This window comes from Tupaia chinensis, unplaced genomic scaffold (assembly GCF_000334495.1).
Source record: "Tupaia chinensis unplaced genomic scaffold, TupChi_1.0 Scaffold000644_1, whole genome shotgun sequence".
Classification (NCBI taxonomy): domain Eukaryota; kingdom Metazoa; phylum Chordata; class Mammalia; order Scandentia; family Tupaiidae; genus Tupaia; species Tupaia belangeri.
This window is the reverse complement of record NW_006160165.1, coordinates 3,683,019-3,695,688: the sequence shown is the minus strand read 5'-3', so window position 1 is coordinate 3,695,688 and position 12,670 is coordinate 3,683,019. Positions and strand designations below refer to the sequence as shown.

At 40.3% G+C, this 12,670-nt stretch overlaps 1 protein-coding gene across 1 annotated transcript in view; it reads right to left on the bottom strand.

Moving 5' to 3' along the window:
* MYO16 (myosin XVI) overlaps nt 1-12,670 on the bottom strand; it is a 603,762-nt gene that overhangs the window by 235,203 nt on the left and 355,889 nt on the right. Inside the window, 1 exon segment of the mRNA XM_027776197.1 lies at nt 6,184-6,256. Coding sequence (XP_027631998.1) covers nt 6,184-6,256 — 73 coding nt within the window.

Sequence of the window (12,670 nt, the reverse complement as noted above, 5' to 3'; positions counted from 1 at the left end):
TGATAAGTATAGATACAGAAAATATTTGATGAAATGACATCCCTTCATAATCAAAACTCTCAGCAAAATAAAGGTAAAAAGGACATTCCCTGACATAATAGAAGCCATATATGTGCGACTTATTGCTAGCATCATAGTAAATAGGGAAAAGCTAAAGCTTTCCCACCAAAAACTGGGAAAAGACAAGGCTACCCACTTTCTCCACCCCTTTTCAACACAGCGCTGGCAGTTCTAGCCAATGCAACCAGACAAGAAAGTAAAATTAGAGACATTCAGACAGTAGGAGAAGAATCTTAAATTGTCCTATTTGCTAATGATATGATTTCACACACAGAAAATTCAAAGTAATCCATTACCCAACTTCTAGAACTGATAGAGTAATGCAGCATATACAAGGTCAATATATAAAAATCTATAGCATTTTGGGGACCAGCAGATAGCATAATGGATATGTCGCTGGACTCCCATGTAGTCAACTGTGGTTAGAGTCCAGGACCCAGTGGCTTAAACTCATGCTGGACACGTGTGTGTGCATGCCCAAGATCCCAAGAGGAGAATGGAAGAGAAGGGATTATGGTGTGGCCATCCTCCCTGGGGGGTGATTGCTTGCCCTCTGTCTCTTTGTCTCTCTCTATCTTTCTAGAGAGCACACACTCCCTATAGCAAAAACCTCTATTATTTTTTTAAATCTATAGCATTTTGTACAACAACAATGAATAGACAATAAATAGAATGAGAAAGAATTAAAGAAAGCAATTCAATTTATGATAGCCACAAAAGAAATAAAATTACTATGAAGTAAGCCTAACTAAAGAGGTGAAAGACCTCTATAAGGAAAACTATGAAAAACTGAAAAAAGAAATTGACTATGATATAAAATAATGTAAATCTATCCCACATCATTGCATTGGAAGATTCAATATAACCAAAATGTCAATTCTATCCAAAGTATTTTACATAGTCAATGTGATTGTAATCCAATCACCAGTGGTGGCATTAGTCATAGATATCGAAAAAAAAAAAACCTCCTAAAATTTGTCTTGAATCAGAAAGACCCCATATTCTCAAGGCAATTCTGTACAAAAAGAATAGAGTAGGAGCTGTCCCATCTTCAAAGTATATTACAAAGTGATAATAATCAAAACAGCATGGTACTGGCACACAAACGGACATATAAAACAATGGAAAAGAATAGAGAATCCAGAAGTAAACCCCAAATCATGCAGTCCACTGATCTTAGACAAAGGGTATAAGACAATGCATCAGAGAAAAGAAAATATTTTCAGTAAATGGTGCTGGAAGAACTGGATATCCTGAAGAAAAATGAAACCAGACTCCAATTTCTAACTGTGAAGAAGAATCAACTAAAAATGGATCAAAGATATAAATGTAAAGCCTCAAAATATAAAACTGCCAGTAGAAAATTTATGGGATACTCTTGAAGTTATGGGAGTAGGCAAGACTTCCTAAATAAGATCCCTACAGCACAGTCAATAATTCCAAAAAATTGACAAGTGGGATTACATTAAGCTAAAAATCTTCACAAGAAAGGAAACAATTAGAGTGAAAAGACAACCCTGAGAATGGGAGAAAATGTTTGCAAATTATTCATCAGACAAGGGATTGATAACCAAAATGTACAACAACTCAAGCAGCTCACCCATGAAATAAACGAATAATCCAATTAAACAATGAGTAAATTAACTGAATAGACAACTCTCCAGGAAAGACATATGAACAGCTAAAGGCATATGAGAACAGTTCAGTTTTATGTCATAGGGGACATGTAAATTAAAACCGCAATGAAATATCACTTAACTCCAGTTAGAATGGCTAGGATCAAACAAATAAAGAAAAGGTGCTAGGAAGACCGTGCTGAAAAAGGAACCCTCTTACTTGTTGCTGGGAGTGTAAATTAGTACTTCTGTGGAAAACAATATACAGGTTCCTCAAAAGCCTACAAACAGAACTCCCTTTTGACCTAGTAATCCCATTCCTTGGTATTTATCCAAAGGGTAGGAAAATATGGAGTTGGAAAGAATTGCACATTCATGTTTATTGCAGCATTATTCATGGTTGCCAAGATGTGGAATCAACCTAAGTGTCCAAGAACTGATGACTGGGTTTAAATAGTATGGAATATCACTCAAGCATAAGAAACAGTGAGATCTTATTGTTTGATTCAAAGTGGATATATATAGAAGATTTAATGTAAAGCAAAGTTAATCAGACTTTTAAAGATCCACACTCCACATCCCCACTCTGTAAGTACTGAATGTCTATAGAAAGATCCAAAGATATGATAGAGAGGGTAAGTATAGACAACAAAGGTTAAAATGGACAGGGGTGAGTAGTAGAGTGTAGGTGGCAGAGGGTGGGTGGGGAGCAAAGGGAAGAATCATTTAACAGACAAATGAATGTAAAGTTCTCTGTTTAAAAAAAAGTCCTGTAATTTTCACTTTATAAAATAATAATTTAAAGACTTGGTTTCCTTTGTTTATTAATTAGCCCGTGTAAGGTGTTCTGTTATAGCAGCCCAAACTGACTAAGACAAAACCAAAGAAAATGAGGTTAGCATTTTCTATCAGCAAAAAGAAATTCCCTTGAAAAATCTCACAAGCATCCATCTAACCTTCTAGAGCTCCCAGTGAGGTTGGAGGACAGTGACGTTGGAGATGCTGAAGTTTTGTTGTATTTCTAGTATCCCCTCAAAAAAGTTCCTTTCTAAACATTGACCAAGCCTCTGGTGGAGGAATAACTGTAAATAAACATATGCAACTATGCCTAAATAAGGAGGACTATTAGAGAATCCACTATGAAGTTCTTTTTCTTATGTGTCTATTCTTCAAATTTTTAATGAAAACACAATCACTAAAATTCTGTGATGTTCAAAATGCTGTAACAGACACAATTTCCACCCTGCAGGAGGAGACTTTCCAGTGAGTAGCTGACTAGGGGGAGTCAATGATCTCAAAACAGAATAAAATAAGCATTTATAAAGGCACTGACATTTTCCTAGGTTTCATTTTTGAATACAGCATTGATTTGTTAAGCATTTTGTCGAAAGTTTGCACTGGAATAAAATACAATAAAATCCACCTTTTGTTAGTAATACAGGAATCTATAATGTATCATTCAAACCAATGGTCTTTATTAGAAGGTCACATGCAAATTTAAGAATTTGTTCAATCCAATGTAAGCTATTTGGATTCATTGGGAAATAATTTCATCCTTCTACATGGTTCCTGCTGTTGCTCTTCACAACAGTAAAGCAAACCTGCTCAAAAAAATGGCATATTTTTAATATTGTATTTCTTTTTCTTTAATAATTTTTTAGACTATAACTTGATTGGAGAGTTTACTCATAAATGCCTAAAAATATCTTTTGGCATTTAATAGAGATTCATTCTTTGGATTTGATAAAATACCATTTCTTGTTATTCAGACACCTCAGGTTGCAAATACATTCTAAAATAGGTAACTAACCTATTTAATGAAAGAAACATAATAAGGGACTTATGTAATTGTAGTAAAATGAACATTTTTCTCCTTTCTTTCTATGATAGAAAGAGTGAGCATGCTTATGAGAGGTGGGTGGGTAAAGAGGAAAGCAGCCTTGATAGGTATCCTCATGCCACCACCCTCTTTCCCAGCCCTCCAGCTCCTCAGAACACTGAGTGCCTGCATGTGCACATGGAGTGTCTTTTAGGCTGACCTGGGATCTGAACCACGGTCACCATAAGGATTCGAGTGCTGCAGGGTTACCTTACCACTGAGGTCTCACGTGGGCCACACAACAAATACAGAAACAATACATGTATCAGTTCTTAGCACAGACTGATCAATAGCTGCGCTGGGGTGTGGAGCTGGGCTTGGGGGGCAAGCCCCCTGGTAAGAGGGCTTCACCAGACACCACACCTTCTGTGATTTCCACATGTCAGTCACCAGGAGGCAGGTTAAGCAGCGAGTCTCACCACAGACATGGAAGCTTGCATGCATTCCAAGGTAGAAAGTAAGGGATCCAGACTGAGGCCAGACAACATGTGAGCCGCGAACCTGGGAAGTACACTGGGGGCAGCCCTGGGACCTGCCCATACTGTAGCGCATTCCGGATCACACTGCCTGCCTTCTTCCCTGTGTTTGTTGTTATTTTTTCTTAGAGTAAGCAACAAACAAATAAAAACACGAAGTCCCTTTTCCATTAACCTGGAAAATGTATGAAGGAAGAAATCTATCGCCTCCTTGGTCTTCTTTCCAACTAGACTTTCTATAAAGTTTTATAAAGAACATGATTCATGCTGACTCAGCCTGGATTAGGTGAGTCAGCATGATGTAGGCCCAGCTCCTAGGAGGGTGTATAATTTTTCCAGAAATAAACCTGGCTGAATTTTAAAGATCGTTAAGTGATCCACCCCAGTATGTAGCTAGCTATCCACCATTTCTTAAACATGTACAGTGCAATAGTAAACAACACCAGAATCTCTATATTGTGACCATGTTTCATCTTACAACTCTTAAGTCTATTTATTTTGAGAGACTTTTGTTATAGGGTGCATGCATGTGCTAGAGAGAAAGACAGACAGAAAATAAGAAATCACACCCTAGGGATGGCCAGGCTGCAATCCTTTCTCCTCCATTTTCCTCTCGGGATTTTGGGCATGCACACACACATGACTTGCCTGAGTTTTAAGAGGCCACATCCAGGATTCGAACCATGGTTGACTATGTGGGAGTCCAGCAATGTAACCATTATGCCATCTGCTGGTCTCTTAACTATATTATTAAACTAATTTTTATGATAGTGATTGAAAATCCAAGGATCACGATAAACTCTGTCTTAGCCAAGAAACCTCTGCTAGTAAAAGTCATAAAATAGGATTTCAAACATATTCTATTAAATTCCTCATCAAGTATCATTAACTAGCACACTACCTACCTTAGGAAAATAAAGCTAAACAAATTACATAATTACTATTGTTTTGTTTAATTTGCAAGAGCGTGCGCATCCTCCCAGAGAGAGAGTAACTCCCAATGAGTTGTGGCCACATTGCCACTGCTTCTCCTCCAGTCCTCCAACCTTACAGCACTTTGGGCACGCGCACATGTGCCTGGTGTGTATTTTGAGTCACTGGGTCTGGGACTTGACCTATGCAGTCAGCCATACAGGATCCAGTTCCCTTAATCATCAGACCACAGGCTGACCCCAAATTATACAATTATTAAAAATTCTCGGGACCAGCAGATGGCATAATGTTTACTTCATTATACTCCCACATAGTTGACTGTGTTTCGAGTCCTGGATCCTACTACTTAAAACTCACACAGGGCGCTTGTATATGCATGCCCATAATCCTAAAAGGATTATGGAGAAGAGATTGGAGTGTGGCCATCCCCCCGAGGGGTGATTTCCTACTTTCTGTCTCTCTAGTGAGTGCATGCACCCTATAACAAAAATAATCTCTCCCTTAAAAAACAAATAAAACTCCCTAAATGCTGTGTAGCTGCAATCTTCCCTGTAATATAATGCAACTCTGTTCTCTATCTTCCTACCTGCACCTTTTCATGGATTTATTTGCTCTGCTTTCTACAGCAAATCATATTTCTATTTTCTTCTTTAACTTGCAATTTTTAGGTATATTTAATTTCATGAGACTATTCATGCATACTAAGGTACATAAGCAATTTTCTAAAGGCACTAAATTGTAGATGTATTAAATACAGCCAGTGCTCCTCCACTTACGTATCTACTTTTCTATGTATTTGTATGAGTCTCTAATGGTCCTCTATACAAATGTCACATAGAGATGACTCCACAAATAATGGCATGCAGCCTAACAGGTCATTTTCATTCTGATTACTGGCCAAGGCTTCTGACGGTCTCTACATGATTTCCAATACTGTTGTCCCCACCCTCTCTGACCTAGCTGAAGGGGCGATTCCATACGTACATCACAGGTCTTTATCTTACATCATCTATTAACACAGGTGGTTTTAATGTGTGAGCCAGTTTACAAAACAGTATAAAAAGGATTTAAAAAAAAGCCAAAAATCGGAGATTTTAACTGACATTTGGGACAGCAAAGTACTTATTTTAATTCTAAATTTGCAAAGTAATTATACTAACAGTCTCTACTAAATAAAAAAAAATAAAGTTCATAAGATTATAAAACAAAGCCTACTTACTTGTTCAAAGTCATTCTTTTGGAATTCTTCAAAACCAAAGATGTCCAATATGCCAATATCCAACATCTGTGTGCTGAAAGAAAACCACACACCAGAGTCAACGGGTGCCCTTAACCCTCACCGCAACCTCGGGTTACAGGGACCCAACCCCTTGCATGTCACTGATAAACGGGACTAAACACACACACACAGTTACCTTAGACTATAGTAGAGATCTCAGAATATCAACACAAGAAAGGTGTTCTTTCAAAGCTATGTTTCTCACACAGATACATAAGTAAAAACACCTGATTTTAAAGTAAAACTGTAACAATAGGTGAGTGGTTACTATTTGCTTCTCCCTTGGGTCTCTCTCTCCTTGGCCTGGATCTGCTGTGCCTTGAGGGACTGGAGCCCACCTGTTATGCGGCTCTCACTTGTATCTTGCCAGGCCACGGGAAGTCTACCAAGGCATTTCCTCACCATACACCAGCACAACCACAGTTAAGTCACAGGTGTGTTCAAATCTAGTCACTTGAAACATTTTACCGTCCTCTTCAAGAAAGGAATTCTTACAGGGGCCAGGCAGCAGTGACACAACTGCACCCTCATGGGAAGGTCTTGGGTCTGTGTCCCAGGTCCTCCCTGTACACACAGGGCACGTGATCCCAGCTGGCAGAGACTGCATGGTCCTGGCATAATGACTGTGCTGGAGGTGTCCCTCTCCTGTTGGGGATGCCTCTCTCCTAATCTCTCTCTCTCTTTCTCTCTCTCTCTTTTACTGTGCCTACTGCTCATGGAAGAATTTAATGAATAAGATTTTTTTTTTCTTTTAGGTTTTTGCCATAGGGTGTGTATGCTCACCAGAGAAATAAAGAGAAAGTGAGAAATGGCCCCCGGTGGGGGGATTACCACAACACAGGGTCTTCTTCTCTATTCTCTTCTCGGGATTTTGTGCACGCATGCACAAATCACGTGCCTGGAGTGATATTCAAGCTACTGTGTCTAGGACTCAAACTAATTTGTGGGAGTCCAGTACCTTAATCACCACACCATCTGCTGACCCAGAATAACTTTTTAAAAAATAAATTCTTGGGACCAGCAGTTAGCGTAATGGCTATGTTGCTGGACTCCCATGCAGTCGACCGCGGGTCGTGTCCCAGACCCAGCAGACCCAGCAGCTTAAAACTCACGCCAGGTGCGTGTGCGTGTGTCCAAGATCCCGAGAGGAGAATGGAGGAGAAGGGATTGTGGCGTGGCCATCCCCCCTAGGGGGTGATTTCTTGCTTTCTGTCTCTCTCTCTCTGTCTGGCAAGCACATGCACCCTGTAGCAAAAACCTCTCCAAAAATAAATAAATAAATAAATAAATAAATAAATACAATTCTTAAAAAGAAAGTGAATTTCGAAGGGAAACTGAGAAATAAGCTATGTTGCAACACTTCCTCATTGCACGTAAACCACCAGTCTTGGAATTGACTGAAGTCGGGATGATGAGATTTCAGATGCCTAAATCCATGCAGAGTAAGGAAAGTAGGACACACCTGAGTGAGGGACAGCAGCTTAGATGGCCTTGCCTCTGTGACATGGGCTGGAGGCGACGGGTCGCATGTGGGCGTGGGCAAGAGGATGCTTCTTGTAAAGAAAGCTCTCAAGTGATTCTGGAGTGCAGGCGATGGGTGGGCACCCACGGTGGGCACCCACCCACCTTGGCCGCTCCAGGAGGATGACTGCCAGTCCCATCCTTTGCCAACGAGGACACCATTCTGTTATCATCGCAGTTCTTACGGGCGTGCCCACCACTACCCTTGCTTGTGGCAAAGTTAGTTATTTCCTCTCCACTCAGATGTCCAAACTGCAGAACCCTATTGGCACCAACTCTATTTCTGCACTCATATTTTGATTTTCACAAATAGTACATAACCAGAATTGGGTTTTGTAATAAGTAAGTGATCTTTATTTTTTTTAAACAAATGAGAGGAAAGTTTCAAAGATATTCTGTTTCAAAGATTATTTGTTGTATGAGTAGAAATATAGGCTTTGCGAGTAGGAAGGAGAACATTTTAAAAATTCAATATGAACGTCACATGTCAAAAATATAAAGCAATGAGAGAAAGGTGGAGTCATTCAATGTCTGCCTTTCATTAATTGATTCAGCTTTTCAGAAGTAAGAACAAAGACAGCTTTGTACCTCAGGTAGAGAACCCAAATCAACTCTAAATGGATCAGAGAGTTGTATTTTAAAACAAAGAACTACAAAAAGCTACAAAAAATATAATTTTTTTTATTTCAGTTTTGAGAAAAATCAGGAGAAATGTTTAAATGTGTGGCCACACAAGTATTAGATACTTTGGCAACTACTAAATTATTTTGCATGATAAATAGCATAAATAAAACTAAGTTTCCACTAGACGTATTATTTAAAGATGTGTATATCACTCATTTCGCACTTCTTTCAGTCTGTCAGCACATGTGCACAGCCTCTACCCACCCTCCGACTGCCTTCCTCCAGCCTTATGACACTCACGAGGCAATGCTGGGAGTGATGTCTGAAACAACAGTGAGAGGACTGAGGTGGTCCATGCTTTGTTTAGTTGACTGACTGCACGTGTGTGTGCATGCATGTGTGTGCAAGTTGCATGTATGTTTTCCATGGAGAGAGCTGATTTGTTTTTCTGATAGAAGCCTCATGAGAAAGGCTGTCAGACCGTGGAGACTTTTAGTTTTGGGTAGGTTTTTTTCTTTTCTTTCTTTTATTTTTATTATTATTTTTTTTAATTTTTGGTAGAGGGAACATGTGCTTGCCAGAGTCAGAGGGACAGAACACGATGGAGAGAGCCTTCCTCTCATGGAGATCACACCACACTCCCATCTCCCCACCACTCCCTCCCCTAGGGATCTGGGGAATGTAAGCATAGTCACAGGCCTGTTTCCCAAACCACCAGGTCTGGGGCTAAATACACGGTTCGTCTGTGTGGGAACTGGCTACCTTAACCACCAGACCACAGAGTCAGTCTGGGTAAAACACTAACAGCTAGGTAACTTTGAGCAAGTGATGCAGTTTCATCATGCATAAAAATGAGATAGAAACAATTGCCCCACCTTGCTTGTTGCTAGAATTAAAGGAGATATAAGGAGCATTGTAGGGTAATAATAAATGAGTTGCCTTTTAATTAATTTACTTATTTTTAGAGAATTTTGCTATAGGATGCAGATGCTCGCCAAAGAGACCAAAAGCAAGAAATCACCCCCTGGGGGGGAAGGCCACACTACAATCCCTTCTCCTCCATTCTCCTCTTTAGATTTTGGGCATGCATGCACATGCACCCAGCATAAGTTTTAAGCCACTGGGTCCAGGACTTGAACCACGGTTGACTACGTGGGAGTCCAGTGACAACCATTATGCCATCTGCTGGTCCCATGAGTTGCCTTTCTTATAAGAAAATAATTGTTTAAACTCACTATATAAATGAAGGAAATGGTTAATAGAAGAAATACAAATTGCTTATAGGCATATTAAAAATGTCAATCTCATTAAATTCACAAAGAAGTACAATTTAAAAAATAAAGGTGAGGGACCAGCAGATGGCATAACAGTTACATGGCTGCCACATGGTGGACTGCGGTTGGAGTCCCAGATCTGGTGGCTTCAAAATCATGCTGGACATGTGTGTGCCCAAGATCCTGCAAGGAGAATGAAAGAGAAGGGATTGTGGCAAGGCCGTCCCCTCTGGGGAGTGATTTCTCCCCCTCTACTGTGTCTGTCTCTATCTCTCTGGCAAGTGCACACACCCTAAGGCAAAACAAAACAAGAAAAAACTCTTAAAAAAATAAATGAAAGTGAAAAAGGTATTTTCCAAATACTTTTTTGAGAGGAGTTCATTGGCAGAGGCTCCCTCACAATGGGGCTGTACGTCTAGCACTTGAAGACGCTCATGTCACATGAACCAGTGCTGCCATGTATATAAACTGATGCCAAGAAATGACCACGGGATCAGCAGTTAGCGTAATGGCTATGTTGCTGGACTCCCATGTAGTCAACCACGGTTTGCGTCCCGGACCCGGTGGCTTAAAACTCACACTGTGTGTGTGTGTGTGTGTGCCCAAGATCCCGAGAGGAGAATGAAGGAGAAGGGATTGCGGCGTGACCATCCCCCTGAGGGGTGATTTCTCGCTTTCTGTCTTTATGTCTCTCTCTGTCTGTCTGGCGAAGGCACGTGCCCTATAGCAAAAACCTCTCCAAAAAAAAAAAAAAAAAAGAAATGACCACGAATGTCATTAATTAGGTACGAACAAGGATATTTACTGCTATCTCAATTACAGTAACAACAACAAATGGAATCACAAATAACCCACACTAAAGACAATTAATCAAAGAGCATGAATCCTATGATGGATTAATTTAATGAAACTGTCAAGTTAACAGAATGCAGTACATAAATTCTGCATAAAAGTAACCCAATTACATATTCAGAAGAAAGTCACAGAGTGAGCCTGAAAACAGGAAATAGATTTTTTTCATTCTTTTTACTATACTGCATTTTCTAAGGATTCTGCATGAAACTATTTTTATAACTAGTCAATGTTCACCTGATGTTTCTAAAGGCGGCACAAAAATGAGGGAAATATTCATGAACAACATTAAACTAAAAACAAGAGCTAAGAACAAAATATATTCTTTCAGTATACTTATAATTTTATCCGTATTCAAAGAATAAATCCATGGCACAAGAAAAATAAAGCACATGTTAGAAGTCAATGTCATGGAGGAAGACATGGAAGAGGTTTCTAAGTTTTCAAATTGGGTATTATAATGCTCTCTATATATGATGCATACATAATAATACATACATACAGGCACCAGCAGTTGGCGTAATGGCACTCCCATGTAGTAGATCAAAGTTCGAGTCCTGGACCTGGCGGCTTAAACTCACGTCAGGCGTGTGTGTGCGTGCCCAAGATCCCGAGAAGAGAATGGAGGAGAAGGGATTACAGAGTGGCTATCACTCCTAGAGGGGTGATTTCTTGCTTTCTGTCTCTTTGGCGTGTGCATGGGCACTATAGCAAAAAACTCTCAAAAAAAAAAATACACACTAATACAGCTTGTTAGATAGTAGAGCACAGTAGAGCACTTTTTATATCAGACATAATATCAGTTATGTATGTATCATATAGAGACAGCATTATAATGTTGCAATATATAGTAACGTGTGATACTCTATCCTTTCATAATCATCAGAGAGACTTTGCTTGCTAGAGACACGGAGAGAGAGACAACTGGTGGGACGTGGTCACACTGGAAGGGACACAGGCTGAGCGGACAGCACTGAAGGGTCCTGGTTTTGATCAAGAACGTAAGTTATTAGCCAGTAATTTAGAGTAGCATGCACGTGGCTGAACGCACACTCCTCTTAAATGATAGTTTTTCACATTTCATAGCACTAGATTTTTAACATATTTAGTTATAAAATACAGAAGCTTTAAAAAAAGATGGTAAGGAATGAAAATCCATTGTCGGGAAAAAAATCATAAAATACAAGTTTAGAACATTTTAAGGACTGCATTTGCAAGTGCTGACATACATAGTGTTCATTTAAGACGATCAGTGATAATTCTCCACTGCGTCAAGTACGTGCCTGCTACTGTACCAACACCTGTGAGGCCAGTCCTCAGGGCTCTCTGCAAAGTGGCCACGCTACACGGCAGCTGGCACTGCTGTCATCCTGGTATCGATATCAGACCTGTTACACCCATCGGACATGCAACTTGTTAAACTAAACTATTTCATCCTAAAGTGGCTGTGGTACTCCCACACTTGAATCCCTATAGGTAAACCGAAATCCTACACATTTGGCTGTTTTTCTTGAGCTGGTTACTGAATTACAGCCTATCACACCAGCCACACTTGGCCAGTCACAGAAAGCCCGTCTTTCAGGCTGTTCGTGCAGACTAGCTCCAGCTGTAAGCAAACCAACGACTTCTCTACCTCACTGCTGTTTTCGTCCACTTCCTCTCCTGCACTCGGCACGTTCCCTGTTACCCCGTGGCTAGCCAGCGTCTCTCGGAAGGCATCCTTTGGGAGACTGCCCAATTTAAATCACCTGCCCTTTATTTAAATAAACTGTTACATTTTGGTTTGTCTAAAATTTTGTATTTAACAAACTCAACACACAACATCTGGCTAGCCCAATGAGGTCATCTGATCAGCCAGGCTTTGGTTGACAGGCAAGGATGACCCCTTCATGGACGGTCTGCTCCAGCTCACGGTCTTCTCCCTGAGGACTCCTGAGAGTTTCCCTGAGAGGTAACACGGCTGTCTAACTTACACCAGCTTATCAGTAAGATAGTAAGGTCCAGCACTTTTAATATCTGGCGTGACCATCCCCCCTGGGGGGTGATTTCTCGCTTTCTGTCTCTCTGTCTCTCTCTGTCTGGCGAGCGCACACGCCCTATAGCAAAAACCTCACCACCACCCCCCCCAAAAAAAAAAGGGGGGCCAGAGACCGGAA